General features: G+C 42.1%; 1 protein-coding gene across 5 annotated transcripts in view; it reads right to left on the reverse strand.

Annotated features, from left to right (window-relative positions):
• Znf236 (zinc finger protein 236) overlaps window positions 1–26,270 on the reverse strand; it is a 134,113-nt gene that overhangs the window by 60,356 nt on the left and 47,487 nt on the right. For all 5 annotated transcript variants that reach the window (XM_045142551.1, XM_045142550.1, XM_045142553.1 and 2 more), the window contains exons 8-12: window positions 17,153–17,356; window positions 16,074–16,284; window positions 5,572–5,844; window positions 4,628–4,831; window positions 1,058–1,199 (exon numbers count right to left, since the gene is read on the reverse strand). In XM_045142551.1, coding sequence (XP_044998486.1) covers window positions 1,058–1,199; window positions 4,628–4,831; window positions 5,572–5,844; window positions 16,074–16,284; window positions 17,153–17,356 — 1,034 coding nt within the window. The remainder of the gene's footprint in view (window positions 1–1,057; window positions 1,200–4,627; window positions 4,832–5,571; window positions 5,845–16,073; window positions 16,285–17,152; window positions 17,357–26,270) is intronic.

Here is a 26,270-nt window from a genome sequence, read left to right on the forward strand (position 1 = left end):
CGCTCTCTCTGCCTCTTTCTCTCAATACAAAAATAAAATATTTTTAAAAAGCCATAGCCTCAGCTAGCAGCATACTGTTTATTAACCCTGTGTAATGAAATACTTTGTTCATACTGTGCTTATTCAAACATTACTAACAATTACTACACACACTTCAGGAATCTTCACTGGACTCCTACAGACTTGAGAGACATTTACAATCAATGTGCCATAAACATATTACTTCTAGCAAGAGATAATGTTGATACTATTTGAATTTGTTTTTGGTACTGAACCACTTCCATCCTCACTTTGTAAGCGAAGCAGCAGACATATCTTCCTCTCTACATTCTACAAATGAGAAAGCCGAAGATTCAACCATACAGGACTTGCCAGAAACACTGGGCCACAGCTGAGGTGAGAACCCATGGCTTCTTGGAAGTCCCAAACTGTTTTTAGACAATCACACAAACACAGTTTTTGACTTTCTTTTCACTAATGCCAGCCCCAAGAATTAAGCTCAGGTAAAAATACCTGAAAAACTTAATTCTGGGCTGGGGAGATGATGGCTCAACAGTTAAAGACACTTGATTGCAAAGCTTGATGGTCTAGGATAGATTCCCAGGTGACCACGGAAAGCCAGATGCATGTGTCTTGATTTGGCTTGCAGCGACAAGAGGCCCTGGCACATCCATACTCTTTCTCTCTGTCTCTCTCTCTCAATATCTCTATCTCTAACTCTACCTCTCAGTCTCTGTCTCTCATGTAAATAAGGAAATAATTGGAAAAACAAAAAATTTAATTCTAATTTTAAGAAACAGCTCTTGGACACTTTCTGGAAATTGAAAACAATGAAATATAATTAGAGTATAAATAAAAATCACAGCAATTTCTGAGTAAAATATCTGAATGAAGATACCAACCAATAAAAATATTAACCAACAATAAATATTTGGGGTCAAATATATTTTAAATATCACATAATAACAATATCATCCTAAATACTTCTAGAAGTCACCAGATCACTAAATCTCTGTAATTATACTAAAGTCTCATCTCTGGATTTCTAATATCTTACCTGATATGTTGTTTGAGATGGCAGGATTTTTTATATGCTCGATGGCAGTAAAAACACTTGTATGGTCTATCTGCTTCATTGACAAAGTTATTGTTAAAATAACTTTGGAAAAACTGGTTTTTTGGAATGGGCTGGATAAGACCTACAAGCAAAAAGAAAAGGAATAACTGTCAACATGGCTATTAAAATTACTTATAATAAGAAAAAACCAAAGGCATCAGCTTTAGCCTAAAGTTTATAAAACTCTGATCAGCTCAGGGTCTAATGCGAAAGAAGTGGCAGAAAATATGTAAGAGCCAAAGAAAGGGTAGGACTCCTTACAACGTGCTCCCTCCAGATATAAAATGGCCTGGATATCCATGGCTCATAGTGCCTGACACTACCTACACAAGAACATCATAAGAGGAAGAAAAGATCATGACAACAAAATAAAAGAGAGACTGATTGAGATGGGGAGGGGATATGATGGAGAATGGAATTTCAAAGGGGAAAGTGGGGGGGAGGGTATTACCATGGGATATTTTTTATAATCATGGAAAATGTAAATAAAAATTGAAAAATAAAAATAAAAAATGATAGTCTTGATGTAACACATACTGTATCATATATGACTAGACTAACCTGGGCTATCTACTGAAATTCCTTATCTTGTTTTTATCACAACCTATTCCACAGCCAAGGAGCCCAGCATCTGAGAGCAGGCATGGCCACACAGGTAAGTAAGGAGGGGTGGAGCAAACGAGCAATCTCAGTAGTGAGCCACTTCCTGCCATCAGGAATTGTTTCCACACTCCTGTCTCTCAATCTAGCCAAAGAGAATTCTGCTACCACTGACTCGGCCGAAGGTGCAAGCAGCTATGAAGCAAAGGAGCCAAGTTCCACCTTAACCTCAGACAGACTCTACAGAATCAGAATTCTAAGGCCATTCATAAACTTCAAGTCAACAAACCTATGGTTGTTGATTTAAAACAACCTGAAAAGAGAGAAGTCTATTGTTCTATAAGCTACCAAAACTGAAGAAACCAAGTTCTGCATGGTCACATAAGGAATGTAGACTGTCTTCTATGCTCTGAAACCATCAGATGGGACAATTCCACTTCCCACAAAGCCCACCAGAATTCACATACAAAATCAGCAAGAGATGGGTGTGCCAAACAGAATGCTCTCCCACCATTTGTCAATTCAAGTGTCTATGAGTTCTCTATTTCTTTTTCTTTTAATTATTTTATTTTATTTTTTTATTTTTTAAAATTTTTATTTATTTATTTGAGAGCAACAGACACAGAGAGAAAGACAGATAGAGGGAGAAAGAGAATGGGCGCGCCAGGGCTTCCAGCCTCTGCAAACGAACTCCAGACACGTGCACCCCTTGTGCATCTGGCTAACGTGGGACCTGGGGAACCGAGCCTGGAACCGGGGTCCTTTGGCTTCACAGGCAAGCGCTTAACCGCTAAGCCATCTCTCCAGCCCTAATTATTTTATTTTTATTTTTCTATTAGAAACAGAGAGGGAGGGAGGAAGAGAGAGAAAGAGAGAGAATGGGCACACCAGGGCCTCCAGCCACTGCAAACCAACTCCAGACACATGTGCCGCCACGTGCATCCAGCTTACGTGGGACCTGGATAATTGAACCAGGATCCTTTGGCTTTGTAGGCAAACGCCTTAACCACTAAGACATCTCTCCAGCCCAGAGTTCTCTATTTCTTTTAAAGTCAATTCTGGCAACTATATTATCCAGGAAAGAACCATTTCATATATACTTTCATGTGCTTCACCAGCTGGTTGTAGAATATCTCCAAACACGTTACATCTCTTTTGCTATCTGTACTTTTTGTTTCTTTTTCACATTTTCTTTTTAGTTTATTAGAAACAAGTCATCTTACCTACTGTACTATTTATTAGTGCTCATTCAATTGCTACTTATTTAGCTTAAGTTCTTTCAAATACTATAACTTCCTGCTAGTTTTTTCATTTATCTAGCTTTTGAATTAAATAGTTATCTTTTCATTATTATTTCAGAAGAAGCACTCAAAAGCTTTATGACAGCTTTCACCCATCCAATCTGCTTACTTACACTTCTCATTGCAATGTACAATTCCAATTTCTGGGTGTTCTTTAATTTAAAATTTTTAAAAACATTTTATTTAGTTATTTGAGAGAGGGAGAGAGAAAGAGAGAGAGAATGGGCACACCAGAACCTCCTAGCCACTGTAAACTAACTCTAGATGCATGTGCCACCTTGTACATCTGGCTTTACATGGGTCCTGGGGAATCAAACCCAGGTCCTTTGGCTTTGCCAGCAAGCACCTTAACTGCTAAGTCATTTCTTCAGCCCACAATTCCAGTTTTGAGTCTTTCTTTTCCACATACAAATTTGACATTTTTGTTTTCATTTAATTGTAGTCAAAGAACATATCCTATACATCAACTTCTCAGAATAGTTAAATTTTCTTCTACCTTAGAAAGTAAATTTTATTTCATATAGAAAATACTTTATAGTTATTAAAGTCACCTTTTTGTTTACTTTTTGTTGTTGTTTTTGTTTTGAGGGGGTTTTGATTGTTATTGTTGTTTTTAAGGCAGGGTTTCACTGTAGCCCATGCTGATCTGGAATTCACTATGGAGTCTCAGGCTGGCCTTGAACTCACAGTGATCCTCCTACCTCTGCCTCCCAAGCTCTGGGATTAAAGGCGTGCGCCACCATGCCCAGCTAAAGCCCCCCTCTTTGTGTGTGATGTGTGCACATCTTCTTTAATTTCACTGTTTAGTTGATCTTCCTGAGAATCTATCACTCTACTTGAGAATTAAAATGATTCTCCTTTTAATTGTTTGGGTTTATATATATTTTACATTATATACTTAGATATATAAAAGGACATAGCTATATTGGTCATCTCACTGACCACCTATAACTTATATATACCAAAAATATATCTCTGGGGCTGGGGAAATAGCTTAGCAGTTGAAGTGTTTGTCTGCAAAGCCTAAGGACCCCAGTTTGATTCCCCAGGACCCATGTAAGCCAGATGCACAAGGAGGCGCATGTGTCTGGAGTTTGTTTGCAATGGCTAGAGGCTCTGGTGTGCCCATTATCTTTCTCTCTGTCTGCTTCTCTCTTAAGTAAATAAATAAAATATTTTATACACACTCACACACTCACACATATGCCTAAAAAGATTGATTGCTCAGCAGTTAAAGGTGCTTGCTTGCAAAGCCTGCAGCCCAGGAGTCAATCTGGACTTCATTTGCAGTGGCTAGAAGCCCTGGCATGCCCATTTTCTCTCTTTCTCCTTGAAAATAAACAAAAAAGCTCTCTTCACCTTGACAGGTCCACTGAGGCAGAAGAACTTCTCAAGTGAAGACTTATACTGTCTCTCTAAACCAAAACACACAATCAGAATGGTACTTTAGCATTTTACAAAACAATGCCTAACGAATACTTCATAATACCATGCCTAAAATATTTAACTACAAACATCACAGTGTATACACAGCCTTCACCCACCAGATCCCAAAGAAAAGGTTTCAAGTATCTAATCAGCTCTAACAAGATGGAACAGCCCACCTTACCCAAGTCTGTTATAAGAATTGGTTCTTGCAAAGGAATGTCGGGAACGGGAACATTTGACTTGCCGACCCGAACCTTCGCAGGTTTGCGCTGGTGCCTCATCTTCCTCAATTCCGTGTGTTTGAAGTGGGAAGCTATATGAGTCTTCCTATGGCCTGAGGTTCGGAATTTTTTATCACAGTGAGGACAAGCAAAAGGTCTAACTCCTAATAAAACAAATGTACATTTTAGAATTATTTGAAGAAATGATATGTCACAACAAATACCAACATAAAACATTTCCAATAGTAATCTGAAAACTCATTTTTTACTACACATTTAGGACTTTGCGGGTTTTATGAGTTAGTTCTCTTTTCCTGCTTTTAAGCACTACTGTTATACATGTGAGGACACATGAGAGCTTTAAATAAGAGAGAACACAAGCTATTGCTAGGACAAGGTTTAAGTTGCAAAGTGTGCATTTTCAAACCACTAGTCACCCTGAAGCACTTCTATGTACATCAAAGAGCCTGTCTCTGCAGTGGACATAGAAAAAATGGACCCCCAGCACCCCCACAGGCTGCAGTCAGCTCAGTTAGGACCTACACAGCAATGAGCATCTCAGACACAAGCAATGAGGGGCGGTGTCCCTGACAGCAACAATCATGACGGTAAAACTATCCTCCCAACATTCTCCCTACTACGTCCCTTCTCCAAAGGAAATGTCCTCCTCTTGTAATTGTACAGGTAAATGAAAATGCAACATCCAAGGACAAATATATACGAAGTCAGGCAAGTACAGGAGGATCAGATGTTCAAGGTCATTCTCTGCTTTACAATGATTTCAAGGCCAACCTAGATTATATGAGACCCTGCCTCAAAATAAACACACCAAAGGCCACCAGGACTACTCTAAGAGATGGTCCACTGCCCTATCCCTCCCATGGCCCGCGACAGAGCGGCGCACCTGTGTGCAGGCGTATGTGCACCTTGAGGCTCCCTGAGGTGGAAAAGCTCTTCATGCAGTACTGGCACTTGAAGGCCTTGATGCCGGTATGGGTTTTGATGTGAGCAGTCAGTGTGCTCTTCACAGCAAAGGCCCGGAAACACTGTGGACACTTGAAGGGCTTCTCATGGGTGTGGATACGGATATGGCGCACAAGATCACTGGGCTTCCGAAACTCCTTGGTGCAATAGGGACACACATGCCACCGCACCCCATTCTCCTCCCGAATAGAGCCTAGATCAACAGGGAAAGAAGAATAGTCCAGCCAGCCTAAAAACTATAGCACAACATCAAGGCCCTGAAGTGCCCTTTCGTGACCCCAGTGCAAAGCTGTAAGCTTTCTACCACAGGGGACTCATGATCCATCATGGAAATGAAACTCTCACAGTCATGTATTTATTGAGCATACCTTTTGAAATTTATTTTATTTTGAGAAAGAGAAAGAGAATGGGTTGCCAGGGCTGTCAGCTGCTATAAATGAACTCCAGACACATGTGCCACCCTTGGACATCTGGCTTACATGGATACTGAGAATCAAACCTGGGTCCTTTGGCTTCAAAGGCAAACACCTTGACTGCTAAGCCATCTCTCCAGCCCTACTAAGCACATCTTATATCACAAAGTCACAACCATACATCACTAAAATTGCAAGTGGGCTGGAGAGATGGCTCAGCAGTTAAATGTGCTTTCTTGAGAAAGCTAATGGCCTGGGCTTGATTGCCCCGTACCTATATAAAACCAGATGCACAAAATGGCAAAGGGCCCTGGTTCATGCATTCTCTCTCTCTCTCTCTCTCTCTCTATCTATCTATCTCATTCACTCAAATAAACAGAATTTTAAAAAATATTTTATTTATTTACTTGAGAGAGAGAAGGGGGGAGAGAGAGAGAATGGGCGCACAGGGCCTCCAGTCACTGCAAAGGAACTCCAGATTCATGTGCCCCCTTGTGCATCTGGCTTACGTGGGTCCTGAGGAATCAAACTTGGGTCACTAGGCTTTGCAGGGAAGCACCTTTGCCGCTAAGCCATCCTCCAGCTCCTACTTTTTATCTTCAATATTTTCAGTTAAATTTATATAGCTGAAATTAAATAAATATAGTAACTATGTAGATAATTCAGGTAAAGAATCCACATAAAATGAAATGTAAAAAGATTTTAACCAGGTTAATGAAATTCACCAGAAAATTTAGGCTCAAAGTCATTTCACTATGTCTGTAAAGACATTGTATTATTCAAAAACAGTCTCTTGATTCTTTCTCTTTGTTATGACAAATAAAAATAATAGTGTTCTAATAATGTCCTCTGCTAGAATAATGCACAAAAGGGAATTAGGTTACAAGCGAGAAAAAACAGTAGTAGAACCATATCTATTAACTAAAAATAAGGGCTAGAGAGATGGCTCAGTGGTTAAGGTACTTACCTGCAAAGCCTAAGGACCTAAATTTGATTCTGCAGTACCCGCATAAAGCCAGATGCACAAGGTGGCACATGCATCTGGAGTTCACTTATAGAGTGGCAATATGCGCCTCTCTCTCTCTCAAATAAATTAATTTAAAAATCAGAAATCAGATTTATTTTCCAACCAAACATAAAAACAGATATAATTGAATCTACATTTCTAATTAGAGCAAATAAAAAGACCTGGACAAGCAGGTCTGCATCACCACTAGGTAAGCTTCCAGCACCAAGCAGGAACCTTACTCCTCAACCACATTAACACTTTTAGAAGGCAGGAAATACTCTTTAAGATGAAAATGAACTTGCTAAAACTTGGCATCTAGACTTAAACTCTGAAAAATAATGTAGAACCAAGAAGAGGTAAGTAGAAGGTACCAACACAGCACTGAATAAAAAGGTGTAACATGCAATTGTATTGAAGCCACCAGGAAATACACTATGACTGCTGTTAATTGAGAGATGGCTTGGTGGGTAAAATGCTTACCATACACGCATGAGGTCCTGAGTTCAGAGCCCTAGAGCCCATTTAAAAAGGCCAGATGTGGTAGTACGTGCCTGTAATCCTAGTGCCGCAGAAGCACAGGCAGGGACTCCCTGGGGCTCAATGGCTAGCTAGTCCATCTAATCACTGAGCTCTAGGATCAGCAAGACTGTCTCAAAGAATAAGGTGGAAAACAATTAGGGTAGACACCAGAGGTCAACCCCTGTCCCCCACATGCACTTCTGTGTACACTCACACACACAGGGACACACATACAAACATGCATACACAAACACCACACACATACATATGCAAAAAATTATACTACTGAGACGAGGCATGGTGACGCATGCCTTTAACCCCAGCACATAAGAGACAGAAGTAGGAGGATCACCGTGAGTTCAAGGTCACTCTGAGACTACATAGTGAATTCCAGGTCACCCTAGGCTAGAGTGAAACCCTACCTGGAAAAACAAAAAACACATTTAAAAAATACTACAAACAAAATCTAAAAAACCTACTCAAATATTAATACATGAAAACGAACACCTTTCCTATCTATAAACATCCACAAGAAGAAAATACTCATGGGCTGGAAAGATGGCTCAGCAGTTAAGGCGCTTTCCTACAAAGCCTAACAACCTGGGTTTGATTCCCAGTACCCTCATGAAGCTAGGGCACAAAGTGCACATGCCTGGGCATGGTGGCACACGCCTTTAATCCCAGTATTTGGGAGGCCAAGGTAGGAGGATTGCCTTGAGTTTGAGGTGACCCTGAGACTACAGAATGAATACCAGGTCAGCCTGGACTAGAGCAATACCCTACCTCAAAACAAACAGCCAGGTGTGGTGGCTCACACCTTTAACGAGGCAGAGATAGAAGGATCACCATAAGTTCAAGGCCACCCTGAGACTACATAATGAGTTCCAGGTCAGCCTGGACTAGAGCGAGATCCTACCTTGAAAAAAAAAAAAAGGGACATATGCATCTGGCTCTCCTTTGCAGTGGCTGAAGGACCTGCCATGCCCATTCTCTCTGTCTCTCTTCTATCTTTCTCTGCTTGCAAATAAATAAATTAAATTAAAAAAAAACTCATATGTGTGTGTGTCTGTGCACATGTGCATGCAAGCATATGATGTAAGCATGCATGTCACATGCATGAGTGCAGGTGGAGGTCAGAGGTCATCTCTGGGTGTTGCTTCTCACCTTTCCACCTTGTGTAAGTCAGGGTCCTCACTGTTCACCACTATGTTCCCCTGGTGCTGGGCCCACGAGCCTTCAGGCAATTCTCCTGCCTCCACCTCCCTTCTAGCTAAAGCATGTTGGGATTACACACTCTGGCTTTGTGTAGGTTCTGGGAAACCAAACTGAGGTCCTCATGCTTGCATGAGCAGGGCTTTATCTCCTGAGCCACCTCCACAGTTGCAATAAAGAAAATCAGTGTGTGCAAGTATGAGTGGTGCACGTGGACATGTGTGCATAAGCAAATGGAGACCAAAAGACAGGTGTCATCCTCAGAAATGCCACCTCCCATGTTTGAGGCAAGATCTCTCGCTGACCTGAAACACACCAATCAAGAGAGACTGCCCATCCACCCCTGGAATTACAAACAGGTGCACACAGCATTGTATGTGAGTACTGGGGTGGAACTCAGGGCCCCATTCTGGAAAGGTAAGCGCCTTTCCAACTAAACAATCTCCCCAGCCCATCACAAGAAAATAAAAATTGTTTTGTTTTCTTCTTTTGGTTTTTCGAAGTAGGGTCTCACTGCAGCCCAGGCTGACCTGGAATTCATTATGTATTCTCAGGGTGGCCTCGAACTCATGATGATCCTCCTCCCTCTTCCTCCTGAGTGCTGTGATTAAAGGCGTGTGCCAGCACGCCCAACAAAAAAACTTTTAAACTGTCAAAATACATAATGAATAAATGGCTGAAAGATGGAACATTATAAACTCAATAGTTTTCCTACATATGCAAAGAAAAAAACTAAAGTTTTTTTTGAACTTCAACAGCAGAGAATATGAAAAATAAATACGGCAAAAAGTTTGAAGAGAAGACTAAACTTCCAGGTTTTGGGGGGTTCTTTGGGGGGGGTTGAGGTAGGGTCTTACTCTAGGCCAGGCTGACCTGGAATTCACTCTGTAGTCTCAGGGTGGCCTCAAAGTCATGGTGATCCTCCTACCTCTGCCTCCCAAGTGCTGGGATTAAAGGGGTGTGCCACCACGCCCAGCTGACTTCCAGGTTGTTGATGTGCAATAGAAAGCTAAAGTGTGGATACTGGAAACTAAAATGTCAGTGTACCAGAGCAGTCTTCCAAAAGACCCCAGTGGACTTGGAGAGTGGCTACAACAAAGTTAAGACTAAAGGGCTAGAGAGATGGCTTACCAGCCTACTGGCCCAGGTTCAGTTTCCCAGTAAACATGAAAAGCCAGATGCCCAATGTGGTGCATGTGTCTAGAGCTCCTGGTGCACCCATCACACAATTTTTTTTTTTATTTACTTTATGTGTGTGTGTGTGAGAGAGAGAAAAAAAAAAAAAACAAAAACGGGTGCACTAGAACCTTTAGCCACTGCAAGCCAACTCCAGATACATCACCTTGTACATCTGGCTTACGTGGACCCTGGGGAATCAAACTTGGGTCCTTTGGCTTTGCAGGCAAGTGCCTTAAGAGTGAAGCCATTTCTCCAGCCCCGCAGATATGTTTTTAACTAGATCAGAAAACACTATCGTCTTTAATAGATAATAACCATGGAGAATTAGTCCAAGAGAAAAAGTACACATGTAGTGTTTTCAACTGTCCTCCTTATAAGAAAATGCAAATTAAAACTATGATAAGGCACAGATTTTAACCTAGAAGATGAATAAAAACAGTCCCAAAAATTTAACAGCAAACTCTTATAAGAACTGTGATGAAACAGATATTCCAATGCAATTCAGTGGAAGAAAACTACTAATATTTATCAAAATTTTAAAAGTATGCAACATTGCCAGCATAGTAGTGCATGCTTATAATCCTAGCACTGGATATAGAGACAAGAAGATGAGAAGTTGAAGGCCCATTGGCTTAACAGTAAGATTTAGGCCAACCCATATGAGACTGTCTCAAAGAAAACACCACGCTCCAGGTTCAGAGAGAACCTCTGTCTCAGGGAAGACAGAAAAGCAACAGAGAACACCCAGCGTCCTCCTCTGGCCTCTGCATGCAGACACACAGTACACAGGCATCTGCCTATACCACACACATGCACAGACGTACCACATATGACATACACACGGGAAGGGGGAAGGGAAGGGGAAGGGGAAGGGGAAGGGGAAGGGGAAGGGGAAGGGGAAGGGAAGGGAAGGAAACAGGGAGAAAAGAAGGAAGGAAGACAATTTATCCCACACACTAAGTACCACTCCATGCTCCAAAGGGATCCAAAAGTCAATACTCGCCCTGTGCTTCATTTATTTCATTTGGTCCCCAGGCTATGGGACAATGCCATCCACTAATCTGAGTAACTTCTCAATCCAGTAAAGTTGACAACCAAGATTCACTATCATAGGCAGGCAGCCTGTTTCACGAAAAAAACAACATGCTGGCTCAGACTAAGGCCCCCCACTTCTCTGGAGCATGGAGGGAGATGTTACTTCAACAGCCTTGAATTCAAGTTTCAAAATAACTTCCAGCTCTGCTTGCAGGGAGACAGACCCCAAGGACTGCACCTCCCTGTGCCACTAAGGATCAGAATGCTGTTATGTTTAACACTGCTTTGGGTTTACTGCAGTAGATTCATTGGGGATCTTCTGGGAACTGCACATAATTTTCCCTAAATATAAGTATAAAACAAATAAATGAGGTTGCTTACCTGCTGACTCAAACTGCTCTACATTAATAAACTGGTAACAGGGACTGAAGAGATGAGTCCATGAGTAAGAACGCTCACTGTACAAGCATGAGAACTTGAATTTTATCTCCAACCTCCACATAAAAAACCAAGTGTGGCTGTGCACACTACGGCACACATACTACACACCAAAACCAATTTCTTTTTAATTTTAAGAAGCTAGTAATAGATGATAGAGTAATAGCTCAGCAGTTAAGGTACTTGCTTGTAAAGCCTGGTAGCCTGGGTTCAATTCCTCAGCCGCCTACATAAACCTGGTCAAACATTCATCTGCAGAAGCAAGACACCCTGGCATGCATGTAGGTACACAAAAACACGCACATCCTCTCACTCAGGTGCAAATAAATAAAGACAGTTTTTGAAGGTTAATAGCAGATATGGCACAGGACCCTACAACCTTAATTGCTTTATTTGAAACTTTAAGTCCTTTGCCTTCTTAATGTTTCTGTTTAGGACCACAGATTAGTGCTGCTCAGCTTTGGTCTAAGAAGCTTTTTATGGTGGGTGGTGATTTCTCAAAGTGCTGAGAATAAGGGACTATTGGTCAGTGGTCAGTGCTAAATGGGCCATCTCTATCATCACCTTCACGGCTCCAGGCACTCTGAGGAAAAAGGGACAGAAAGAATGTAAAGGTGTGAAGTGCTATGGAATGCTGTCTTCAGGACATAATGGGGCCACTGCATGCCCAAGCTCACAGAGGCCTGCACCAGACTGGGTCCTTCAACACTCTGTCACTGAAGGTGGAGGAGGCCCCATGCCCTCCTAAGCAGTCATTGATCACTGGGTAAAGGGGAGATATATTCTTCAGCGGTGTTGGTAGTTGGCAAGTTGCTAGGCTCAAATAAATAATCCCTCACCCATGTTCATGCAAACACACTAATTAAACTCAGTGAGTCACTCTACATACATACATAAACACACAGGGGGGAGGGCAATGGTGGGTAAATATGCTCAAAATACATTAGGTACAGGTATAGAGTTGTCAAGAAAATATGATTGTGTATGTGAGGTCATATACAAAAAAGGAAAATAGCTAGAGATGAATTCAGGCATGTAACAAGGAACAAGAGAAATAAGAAGATGGACATAATTGCGGCAGGTTCGCAGATGAATAGTCTCCACATTTGGAATTCCTTGCTGGGAGAGACCCTGACACCAAAATGCTCCTTTCAGCTGTCACACACTTTTAACAAAGCTATTGAGACATTTGTTTAGGCCACAAAAACCTTGAAGAAGAGGGAATGGAATTAGGAACTTCTTTTTAAGGGGTACTGAAGGAATACAGGAACATGGAAGGAACACTTTGGAAAGAAAAGCAAAGAAGTGAAAAGGTAGGAGGCACCGTAACATAGTGGGGACAGCAACATAAATCCACACCTGCAAGCTGGTTCTCATCCACTGTGGGATCTTGACAAAACTACTATCTTTTTCTTAATAAAAAAAAAAAAAAGTATTTTTTATTTATATATTTATTTGTTAGAGAGAGAGAGAGAGAGAATGGGCATGCCAGGGCCTCTAGCCACTGCAAACAAAATTCCAGACACATGCTCAGACCTTGTGCATCTGGCTTTATGTGGGTACAGAAGATCCAAACGCGGATCCTTTGGTTTTGTAGGCAAGTACCTTAGCCACTAAGCCATCTCTCCATCCCCAAAACTATCATCTTTATTCCTTGAACTTCATTTTTCTGACAAAAGGAGAGGGACCATGATCAGATTTTTATCGTTAGGAAGTTAATCTCAAAGGTTGATTAGGTCATAAAAATAAATAATTTTTTTTTAATTTAGAAGAACCAGCAAATATGACATGCCAACTTTAGTGGTTTCTGAATGGATTTGACACATGAAATCATGATATATAGTTTCAATATTCAAGTAAACACAGGAAAATGAATGGCTGTAAAAGGTTAAAACAGAATGTCCAACCTACATTCCTGCAGTGATGTGATAAGTCCTTAAGAACGTATCTTAAAAGTTAAGATTCAGCCAAAGCAAACTGTTTTAATGAGACCAATATTAATATTAATGCATTATTATTAAACATTCTAATATGTAAAGGAAATGTATCATGTCTGTAGTATGCTTTCTTGACTCACGGAACTTCCCATTAATGGTAAAGTAGTTGAGGCTGACGTGAATGAGTATTTGTACGACTAATGTCCCATGCTTTCTCTAAGAGCCTGATCTGTTGTCTGAGTCACAGTAATCTTTGTTGGTAGTATTAGTAAATGCATTTGGCCAATAAATGAATGAATGAATGAATGAGGCATGCAATCTGAAAAAAAAAAAGGCAGAAAAAAGAAAGAAAATGTCAGGGCTAGAGGGATGGCTCAGCAGTTCAAGGAGCTTCCTTGCAAAGATTGATGACCTGGGTTCAAGTCCTCACTCCCCACATAAAGCCAGATGCACAAAGTGGCACAAGTGTCTGGAGTTCATTTGCAGCAGCATGAGGCCCTACTGCACCCATTTTCTTTCTTTTCCTCTCTCTGTCTCTCTCAAAAAACAAATAAAGGTGGGGGTGAAAAGGCCTAGGTGAGGTCAGGGGAAGACATTGAGTAAAGGGAAGACGGAAGGAGGGTTTATCAAAATCTAAGACGATATAAATAAATCATATGGAAACCTACTTTTTTGGACAATGGAACACTCAGGAGCCACAGATTGTTACTAGAAAATTTTCAGTGCCAGGGATGGGATACCTTCTAGTAAGTTATTGGCCAGGGAAGTCCCTGATGCCCCCAAAATATTACAGGCCATTGCCGAGGCCCTTGGTTTCCCACCAGGAATAGATGTTAAGACCCTATTGCTGAAAACTCCACATACATGGGCTGCAAGACCACTGAGAAATCCTGCTAGAACTGAGCTGATAACCTCCTCCACGTAGACCAGCTGACAGAAAGCTGAAAGAAGCCATCCTGCATGCAGTTCAATGGGAGAGAAATCACCAGTGAAGATACTCAACAGTGGACACTGAAAGCCTTATATTTGGCCAGCCAGGCCAAATGAACCAACAGGTACAATAGTGGCATACACCTGTCATGGTGGAAACCATCTGCCCTCTAATTGGACTGGAGGCCTGCTCCATGGGAGGGAATACATCCCTGATACTAAAAACCTAAAACAGGCCGGGCATGGTGGCGCATGCATTTAATCCCAGCACTTGGGAGGCAGAGGTAGGAGGATCACCATGAGTTCAAGGCCGCCCTGAGACTACAGAGTTAATTCCAGGTCAGCCTGGACCAGAGTGAGACCCCACCTTGAAAAACCAAAAAAAAAAAAAAAAACCTAAAACAGGAGTAGTCATGAGTCCTAGGGTTGTAACGTCTGTTACTGTCTGGCTAAATGTATATACTATGCTCATCAAACTGCCCAATAAGAAGTTCTCTTAATGTTCATATCCATATATTAATGCTACTTTCGTAGATAACCTTCTGTTTTCAGATGGTAGTGACCTTGGGATGACTCAAAAGACATCACAGTGCTGGAAAGAAGCGACAGGAGTACTCAGTACTGCAATATCTCTATCACACCTTCCAAGGCTTAGGGTCCATTGAGGAAGAGGTGGCAGGAAGAATGTAAGAGCCAAAGGAAGGGTAGGACTCCTTTCAACATACTCCTCCCAGACACAAAATGGCCTGGATATCCATGACCTCACAGTGCCTGACACTAGCTACACAAGACCATCATAATAAGAGGAAAAGTTCATGACATCAAAATAAAAGAGAGACTGATTGATAGAGGAAGGAGATATGATGGAGAATGGAGTTTGAAAGGGGAAAGTGGGGGAAGGGAGGGCATTACCATGGTATATTGTTTACAATCATGAAAGTTGTTAACAAAAATAAATAAATAAAAGGGCCGGAGAGAGAGCTGAGAGGTTAAGCGCTTGCCTGTGAAGCCTAAAGAGCCCAGTTCCCCAGGACCCATGTAAGCCAGATGCACAAGGTGGTACATGTATCTGGCATTCAATTGCAGTGACTGGAAGCCCTGGTGTGCTCATTCATATTCTGTCTCTCTCTATCTCTCTGTCGTTCTCAAATAAATAAATAAAAATTTCAATAAATAAAAATGTCTCCCAGCTTCTGATCCAGAGCATGTGATCCCCTTCAAGTAGCCCCATCAGCCTGACAAAGTCATTAATAGTCCACACTATGATTGGCTGTTTTTGTAACAATTTTTATTTCTTTTCTAAGGAATTGAGAGTTATGTTACAGGGTTTTTTGTTGTTGTTGTTGTTTGTTTGTTTTTTACTCTCAAATAAAAATAAAATGAAACAAAAAGCAATGTCTTGACTGCCATACCTTTTATTCTCAACACAGGTCAACTCCAGTTTAGACTAAGAATGTGCCACAAAGAAGGGTGGGAACATGTTTCCTTAACAAAGCACAATATCAAAACACAAAGAATGGAGCTGGAGATAGGGCAGAGCGGTTAAGGTGTTTGCCTGCAAAGCTTAAGGACCCAAGTTTGATTCCCTAGAACCCACATAAGCACATGGTGGCACATGAATCTGGAGTTCCTTTGCAGGGGCTAGAGGCCCTGGCATGCCCATTTCCTCTCTCTCCTTCTCTTTCTCTCTCAATAAATAAATAAATTACATTTTAAAATATAGTATTAAGAAAAAAAAGCATAGTGTTACCTGGTAGGAACGGTGACTTCTTCTTCACCACTTTTTTCTCTTTCCTATCTGTCTTCTCGGGGCTTTCCTGCCCCTTGTCCTGGCCTGGGTCTGTGGGGTCAGCTTGCTCAACAGAGACACCAGAGGCTTGTGGACTCCGAGGTGGCACTGTAGAGTCACTGGGAGGTGCTGCAACTGGAAGTGAAGACAGCCCACTGTTTTCTAAGGCTTGCTGAGACAGAACAAAACTATAAGGTTAGAAGAGCCGACAGCCCAAATGTGCCTACCAAAACCTACACAAGCTGTCATAACCCTCTCCTCACAGAACTAACTGCTCCCCGAAGTACACCCTGCAGTCCTGAGCTACTTTAATCAGACTGCCTTCCAACTCTTGGAGGCTGTGACATCTCACCCCCACCCAAACAAAATACCATATGTTAATAAGAAGTTACATTCTAAATTAAAAGGAAACTTCCAGAAATCTTACCTCAGACAACTTGTGTTGTGTCTAAGCAGGTTTGGGACTCTATCTTAGGATATAAGTTACACTGGGTTGACCTTAAAGGCACTGGTTATGGCATGACATCCCAAGTTTCCGATAACCCTGGCTAACTTCTCATCATGAGGCACAGGAAAGGTTGGTTTAAACGCAAGCCAAGAGGAGGAAGGCTGCTGTGTGAAGGTGAGCACTTCTGTGAGGCCGGCGCTGGCCTGCTAGTGCAGCACTGGCTGGGCAGCACTCTTCCACTCCCTTCCTCCTCTTCGCCCAGACGTTCTGGGGCTCTTCACACACCATAACACAAAGCTAGCACACTCTCCACACTACACACTTCTAGAACTCTCAAAAGGCTCGCCAGCACCTCAGGAAGAATGAAATATCAAAACTCTTCCAGCAGGGATGAACACAGAACAGGCTTTAAGAGTCAACCTTTGTCAAGTAAATTTACTTACAGAACAAAAAGGGAGTTTCCAAGGGATTTTTTAAGTGTGAATTAATGGGTTTAGAAGGTGGCACTGTACATTATGTTTGGCTTTACTACCATCCTTCTGGCCTCTCTACTGTCCAGTAGTAACCCCTGGTTTCTGAGGGCGCGCTTCACCTGGAGGATGTCCTGGCTGATGCCCACAGTCATGCTCAGTTGTCGCCCAGACTGCGGGGACTGCTGTGTCTCCACAGGACCTGGCTCGGACAGCTCCAGAAGCTGCTGGATGACGTCAGTCACTGCCTGAGAATTCTGCTGACTGGAGGCTGCTGAGACCTGGACTTCGGCCTGTTGCAGAGGCAGCGTCTGAAAGAGTGTGGCCTGGAACACAGCAACCCTTTCATTAGAACACAACTCTTAATGGAAACAGCAGAGGAAGGTGCATTAAAGCTAACCTAGTGTTAAGACAATGCTTCAGGGATCTGCATTAGGCACAACATGGGCTCTTAAAAGAATACACTCAAACTGTTTTACAACTTTCTAAAAGCGTGTATGTGGGAGAGGAGACTGCTGATTCCAGGCAGCAGTCCAAGCACATATCTTCATCTTCCTCTTAGCTCCTAAAGTGGAGTGAATGAGTTTAAACAGCATAAAAGAAAGACATGCGGGGAGAGAGAAGGAGAAAGGTTTGGAGGCTGGCCAGTGGAGTCAAAACCATCCAATACTTTTCCAAAGAGCAGACAGACTAAAGAAATAAGTGTTGTATAATGCTACAGTCAACAGGCCAAAAGGAAGGGGAATAGCTGTGCTGGAAGAGAGCCATACAGATACTTGGCCTGGTACTGCAGAGGTGGGCATGTACTCATATCCACAGGATGCACAAGTCCAGGAGAACCTCATGAGATCTATGGTATAGGATTAATAATAATACATCATAACTTACTCATCAATTACAGCAAGCATACCACACCAATGCAAGGTGTTAATAATAGGGGAAAGTGGCGGTGAGACATACACTGGGAAGTGGAGAGGGGGCTCAGTCAGTAAACTGCTTGCCATTATGATGAACTGAGTTCAATCCCCAGTACTCACATACAGGCCAGGTGCAGCAGCATTGTACCTATAATCTCAGCACTGGGAAGGCAGAAATCAGACACATGCTGCCTAGCTAGACCTAAGATGAATGGTAAACTCCAAGTTCAGTGAGAAATCCTGTCTCAAAAGTACCAGGTGGGGGGCTGGAGAGATGGCTTAGCGGTTAAGGCATTGGCCTACAAAGCTAAAGGATCCTGGTTCAACTCTCCAGGACCCACATAAGCCAGATGCACAAGGGGGCACATGTGTCTGGAGTTCATTTGCAGTGGCTGGAGGCCCTGGTGCACCCATTCTCTCCCCTCTCCTGCCTCATTCTCTCTCTCAAATAAATAAATATTTTAAAAAATAGGAGGGCCAGGGGTGGTGGCGCACGCCTTTAATCCTAGCACTTGGAAGGCAGAGGTAGGAGAATCACCATGAGGTTGTGGCCACCTTGAAACTACTTAGTGAATTCCAAGTCAGCCTGAGCTAGAACGAGCCCCTACCTTGTAAAAAACAAACAAAAATGACATATTATGGGCAAATGGCTCAGCAGTTAAAGGCACTTGCTTACAAAGCATGATGGAGCTGAGTGTGGTAACACACACTTTTAATCCCAGCACTTGAGAGGCTGAGGTAGGAGGATCACTGTGAGTTCAAGGCCAGCCTGAAACTACATAGTAAATTCCAAGTCAGCCGGGGATAAAGTGAAACCCTACCACAAAAAAAAAAAAAGATAAATAGATAAATAGGATGGAGAACAAAGAAAAAAGAAATCCATACTGACCTCTGGTCTCCACATGTACATGTACACATAAGCACCCAAACACATACAAATGGGTACACACACACAACACAACACATGCACATATATAGAAAGTATAGTTGTGGGGGCTGGAGAGATTGCTCAGTGGTTAAAAGCACTTGCTTGCAAAGCCTGTCATCCTGGCGCAATTCCCCAGTATCCATATAAAGCCAAATGCACAAAGTGGCACACATGTCTGAAGTTCATCTGCAGTGGAAAGAAGCCCTGGCATACCCATCCCCCCTTTCTCTGCTTGCAAATAAAGAAAATATTTTTAAAGTATATTTGGAGGTTTCTATACTTCCTGATTAAATTTTCTATATGCCTAAAATTGCTATGAAAATAAAATCTAACCAGGCATAGTAGCAAATGCCTTTAATTCCAGCATTTGGGAGGCAGAGATAGGAGGACTGCTGTGAGTTCAAGGCCAGCCTGAGATTACATAGGTCAGCTGGGGCTAGAGTGAGACCTACACCTCAAAAGAAGACCAAAATAGGGCTGGAGAGATGGCTTATTGGTTAAGCACTTGCCTGTGAAGCCTACAGACCCCAGTTCGAGGCTCAATTCCCCAGGACCCACGTTAGCCAGATGCATAAGGGGGTGCATGCATCTGGAGTTCGTTTGCAGTGGCTGGAGGCTCTGGCGCACCCATTCTCTCTCTCCCTCTTTCTCTGTCTGTCGCTCTCAAATAAACAAATAAAAATAAAAATATTTTTTAAAAAGACCAAAATAGGGCTAAAGGGATGGCTTAGCTGTTAAGGCATTTGCCTGCAAAGCCAAAGGATCCAGGTTCAATTCCCCAGAATCCGTATTAGCCAGATGCACAAGGGGGCACACATGTCTGGAGTTTGTTTGCAGTGGCCGGAGGCCCTGAGGCACCCGTTTTCTCACTCCCCCCCTCGCTTCTTACAAGTAAGTAAACAAAATATTTAGAGGCTGGAGAGATGGCTCAGCAGTTAAGGTGGTTGCCTGCAAAGCCTAAGGACCTGGGTTCAATTCCCCAGTACCCATGTAAAGCCAGGTGCACAATGTGGCGCATGTGTCTGGAGTTCCAAGAGGCCCTGGTGGGCCCATTCCCATTCTCTATCTATCTGCCTCTTGCTAACTTGCTCATGTGCGCTCTCTCTCTCTCAAATAAATTAAATAATTTTAAAAAACAAAATAAAGTTTATAAATTAAAACATAGAATCATACAGAACTTGCCTTGAAGCAAAATACATAAAGAAACACCCAAAGAAACAGTACAAATGAATCAGAGATAAAGGGCATGCCTCCATCAAGACAAAAAGAAAAAACTATTTGAATGTGGCCAGTTAGCTCAGTTGGCTAGTGTGGTATAAATAAGAATATACTCTCTGGGGAGACTTAGGACACTTTTGGAAGCAACTTGGTTCTGTGTTCTGACACCAGGTACTCTGGTCACTCACATACAAAGTAACCTCGGACGACCTGCACATGGAAAGCTCACGCATAGACTTAGTGTTGTCTTCAGACAAGCAGAGAGAGGAAGCCATGGAAAAGGCAGGAGGAGAGAAGACCTGAGACAGATCCAATGCAGAGAGAACTGGACTCAGGAAAATGCCTCATGCCAAAAATAAGTTTTAAAAAAGAAACTATCAGAGCTGGGGATATGACCCAGTGGTAACACACGTGCCTAGCCTACGCTCATAGTCCTAGGTTCCATGCCCAGCACAACCAAAGGGAAAAAAACTGAAGTAACTTCTCAAAAGCACAAAGCCAACTGGAGATACGGCTCAGCAGTCAAGGTGTTTTCCTACAAAGTGAAAGGACCCAGGTTTGATTCCCCAGGACCCACATCAGCCAGTTGCACAGGGTGGCGTATGCATCTGGAGTTCGTTCACAGTGGCTGGAGGCCATGGCACACCTATGGTCTCTCTCTTTCTCTCTGTCTCCCAAATAAATTAATTTAAAAAATTAAAATTTTTTAAAAAGTAAGAAGCCAAAATGAGAAAATGTGCAAGGCAAAATAAAAAGCATTTGGTGTAGAATCAAGCCAACAGGCTCAGCAGGCCACCTGCTGGCTCATGTTCACAACCTGGATTTTCACCCAGGTGCCCCAGCACATCAGCCTTTGGGTTTCCATACTGCCAAGGAGATGGCGTAGCTATAGTGTTTGGTGGACTCACTCACTGAAATAACTATTTTATAATGTTAAATCCAAAAATAGAATTTTCAGATGTAATAATTACTCTATGCTTCAGTTACAATGCTTTGCAGTATGTACCCTAACCAAGAATAAGTGAAGAGTTGCACCTGGCATGGCGGTGCATGCCTGGCGCACCCCTTTAATCCCAGCACTTGGGAGGCAGAGGTAGGAGGATCGCCATGAGTTCCAGGCCACCCTGAGACTCCACAGTGAATTCCAGGTCAGCCTGGACTACAATGAAACCCTGCCAAAACCAAAAAAAAAAAAAAAAAGGAGGAGGAGGAGAAGGAATGAAGAATAATCCCACATTGCAAAACTGTGGGGATAAAAGCAATAGGGGCTGGAGAGATGGCTTAGTGGTTACAGTGCTTGCAAAGCCTAAGGACCTAGGTTTAACTCCCCAGTGCCCACATAAACCAGATGCACAAGGTGGCACATGCAACTGGAGTTCATCTGCAGTGACTAGAGGCCTTGGCATACCCATTCTCTTTCACTCTCTCTCAAATAAATAAATAAATAAACAAATATTAAGAGAAAAAGAAAAAAGAGCCAGGCATGATGGTGCAAGCCATTAATCCCAGCACTTGGGATACAGAGGTAGGATGATCGCCATGAGTTCAAGGCCACCCTGAGATGACAGAGTTAATTCCAGGTCAGCCTGGATCAGAGTGAGACCCTACCTCGAAAAACCAAAAAAAAAAGAAAACATGTGTTCAACTTGTCAGGTGTGATGGTGCATGCCTTTAATCCCAGCACTCAGGAGGCAGAGGTAGGAGGATCGCCATAAATTCAAGGCCACCCTGAGACTACACAGTGAATGCCTGGGCTGAGTAATTCCCTACTTCAAAAAAAGGGGAGGGGGTGGAAAGATGGATCAGCAGTTAAGGCACTTGCCTACAAAGCCTAAGGACCCCAGTTTGATTCCACAGTACACATGTAAAACAAGATGCACAGGTGGTGCATGAGGCTGGAGTCATTCACAGCAATGGCTAGAGGCACTGGCATGCCCAATAGAGTTAAAAGGATGAAAGAAAATAAAAATTAAAAATAAATAAATAAAACAGTAATGACAAAGGACCTCATGTTTACAACTGTACTCAGGAGCACTCTTCAAACCCCTGAGACTAAGTGCTCCTCTGACAAGACCACATCACATGCTTAGACTGTGCCAATTGCTATCAACTGAGAAGATGTGGTAGAAGTTACTGAGGAAGACTAAGCCTTAATATCCTAGGAAAAAAAGACCAAGAATGTATATGTGCATGTGTGCATCTGTGTGTGACTGTGCTTACACTGTGATGTGTCTTTGTGTGTGAGTGTGTATGTACAAAATAAAGAATAATACCTTTTTTTCCCCTTGAGATATGGTCTTACACTAGCCAGGCTGACCTGGAAATCATTCTGTAGTCCCAAACTGGCCTCAAACTCACAGCAATCCTCCTACCTCTGCCTCTCAAGTGGGATTAAAGACATTCGCCACCACACACAGCAAGTAATAGCATTTATAAATACATTTGCTGGAAAATATAATTTAGTATTGTAAAGGTCAAGATACTTGGGAAAGTTCTCATTGTTACATGAGAAAAATCTACAAAGCAGATTAAACTATAAAGGCAAAGTATATTCAATATTCATCAGTAACACTAACTATAGAAATTAAATTATATCAAATTAAATTAAATGACTAGATTTTGTCTTATTTTTACAGGTTCAGACTACATCAGGACCATCTACCATTATCCTAAAGATTAGAATAATTTTCTTTTATTAATTAAAAAATAGTTGCACCTTACATATGTATCAAAAAACTCAGTCAGGCATGGTGGCACACACCTTTGATCCTTTGATCCTAGTACTCCGGAGGCAGAGGTAGGAGGATTGCTGTCAGTTGGAGGCCACCCTGAGACTACATAGTGAATTCCAGGTCAGCCTGATCTAGAGCGAAACCCTACCTCAACCTCCACCAAAAAGAAAACTCCACCAGGGCATTTTAAGGGTGATATTTAGGGTTGGAGAGACAACTTGGTCAGGAAAGTGCTTGGCTCATACACATGAGGACCTGAGTTCAATCCCCAGAACCCATACAAATATGCCATGTAAGACAGCATGTACTTGACATCCTATCACCTGGGAAGAGGACATAAGGACCCATGGTACACACTGGCCAGCCAGTCCAGCCTACCTGGTAAGGTTCAGGGCAATGAAAACCTGCTGTTAAAAGAAAGGAGGAGGTCTGGAGAGATGGCTTAGCAGTTAAGGCATTTGCCAGCAAAGCCTAATGACCAGGGTTCAATTCTCCAGAACTCACATAAAGCCTGACGCAGAGTAGTGCATGTTTCTGGAGTCTGAAGTGAGAGGCCTTGGTGCATCCATTCTCTCTCATTCCCTCCCTCCCTCCTTCCCTCCCTCCCTTTCTCTCTCCCTCCCTCTCTCCCTCTCTCTCTCCTTGCAAATAAATAAATTAAAAATTTGGGGGGCACTTCTGGTTAAGATGGCAGTGTAGGAACCACACCAAAGCAGCCTAGGGGAGTAAAAGCCAAAAAAAAAAAAAAAAAAACAGCAAAATACACTCTTCTACTAAAAAGTGAGGTGTATAAGAAATTACCAACAGCAGCAGAGAAGGAGAGGTCCAGAGCATCCAGAGCTCACCTAGGCAGGCAGAAGTGGCTCCTGCAGCGGTGGCGCCAGGTCTGCAGGGCCACAGCTGCCAGGCTTGGCTTGAGCCACAGGAAAAGCCAGGTGAGGGGATTTTCCACTCACACCGGAGCTCTTCACAAACTCAAAAAACAAGAAGGTAGGACCACAGCCAACAGCAGAGGAGCAGATCACAAGGTAGAGGATCACATGGACCAGCAGGAGAACTAGAACAACCACCCTTAGCCTCACCTCTCCCACTACCAGCACAAGCACCAGGGACCTGGGAAAAGGACCTCACAGCACCCAGCACCAGGGACCAGAGCAGCTATCCAGCAACCAAACCAGCCTACTTGAACCCACAGTGCACCAAAGAGGGATCCAAGCAGGAGCGCAGCATAATGGAGACCAAAATCATCCCAAAAGGTAACTGGGATTACACCAGGTCAGTACCCTCCAAATAAGCCTGGTAAATAGACCTGATCCAGAAGTGCTAATTGCACCTTCCATATCAGGATAAATTATATGCCAAATCTGATGGATGGTCAGATTTGCCATTCTTAAATAAGCTATATTTTGGGCTTCTTATTTGTTGCTTCTTGATTTATAGAGGCTTTGTTTCCTCTTCTCTTGGTCATTAGGGGAGGGTCTCACCTGGACACAGGCTGACTTGGAACCCCCAACAGACCAGAAATCTTAACCTCCTAGTTGACAGGATTAAGGGTGTGGGGTAACACAGACCCTAACGGACAGTGATTTTGTTAGAGGATCTGGTTGTCATAATACCTACTCCTGCATAAATACTCTGAGCTGTTTTTCATTGAATGTGTACATTGTTTAGTTAAATTTTAGATTCTGCTTATATTTTGTTCCACTCAGCCTACATGAATACTCTCAACGCAGGCAAACCCAACATCTAGGGTCACTTCTGTAGATACTCTAGGAGTCATAAGAGCCACACCTAGCCCCTTAAGCTCCTGCCCTGAAGCTATATAACATCAGACTGATTGAGACATCTAATAATACTACAGCTAACTAGAAAATCCAAGCATTAAATTAATCCAAGATGCAAAAATATATACATTACAAGACAAGAAACACCAAAAATCAAGACAATATAAATCCATCAAAAAGTGTTAATGCAGGAGACATAAAGGGAAGAGAAAGGAAGGGAGGAGGGTACTTAATAGGTTGATATTGTATATATGTAAGTACAATGATTGTGATGGGGAGGTAATAAAATGGAGAATGGAATTTCAAAGGGGAAAGTGTGGGGGAGGAGGGAGGGAATTACCATGGGATATTTTTTTATAATCATGGAAAATGCTAACAAAAATTTTTTTAAAAAAGTATTAATGCATCAGAAATGACCTCCAGTGAGAACAAATTAGAGGAAATACCTGACAAAGATTTCAAAAGAATGATTACAAATATGTTCAAAGAAGTCAAAGAAGAAATATCAAAGGAATGAAAGAGGAAATCAAAGGAATCCAAGACACAGGACACCAATTTAATGAAATAAAGAGCTCAATACAAGACATAAATAAGGAAATAGAAATAATAAAGAAAAAACAGTCTGAATTACTAGCAATGAAGAACAGTTAATGAAATAGAAAATCTCACCAGTAGAATGGATGAAGGAGAGGACAGAATATCTAAGCTAAAAGACCAGGTGGCAGATCTAATATAGTCCAACAAAGAGAAAGACAAAATAATAGGAAAGAATGAATGGGAATTTCAAGATATTCGGAACACTATGAAAAGATCAAACATAAGAATTCAGGGTATAGTAGTGGGAGAAGCATTTCACTCCAAATGCATAGTACGCATTTTCAACAAAATCAAAGAAGAAAACTCCCCCCAAGTTGGGAAAGAGGTGCCAATGCAGATAAAGGAATCCTTTAGAACACTAACCAGGCAAAACCTGGAAAGAACCTCTTCTCGCCATATTATAATTAAACTACCAAACATACATACCAAAGAAAAAATATTGAAAGCAGTTAGAGAGAAAAATCAAGTTACCTACAAAGGCAAGCCCATCAGGATTACAGCAGATTACTCAACATAAACTTTAAAAGCCAGAAGGGCTTAGAGTGATATATTCCAAGTTCTGAAAGAAAACAATTGTCAACCAAAGTTACTTTATCCTGCAAAGCTATCCATTCAAATAAGGACATAAGGACATTCCATGACAAAAGCAGGCTGAAGGAATATTTGAAGACAAAACCAGCTCTACAGATAATACTTGAAAGGATCCTCCATGCTGAAGAGAAAGAAAAGCAACATATAAGGAACCTGGGGTGGTGGGGAGGAAACATACTCAAATACTAGTTAATACAAGAGAGCAAAGGTAAAACCGGAAGAACTGTAAAAAAAATGGCAAAAATAAATACACACCTTTCAATAATATGAATCTCTTAATATCAAGGGCCTCAATGCCCCAACCAAAAGACATAGATTTGCAGACTGGGTTTAAAAAGCAGGATCCTTCAATTTGTTGCCTCCAAGAAACTCACCTTTCTACAAAGGATGGACGCTATCTTAGGGTGAAAGGTTGAAAAATGTGTTTCAAGCAAGTGGGCCTAGAAAACAAGCAGGGGTTGCTGTCCTAATAT

Source organism: Jaculus jaculus, chromosome 2 (assembly GCF_020740685.1).
Source record: "Jaculus jaculus isolate mJacJac1 chromosome 2, mJacJac1.mat.Y.cur, whole genome shotgun sequence".
NCBI lineage: Eukaryota > Metazoa > Chordata > Mammalia > Rodentia > Dipodidae > Jaculus > Jaculus jaculus.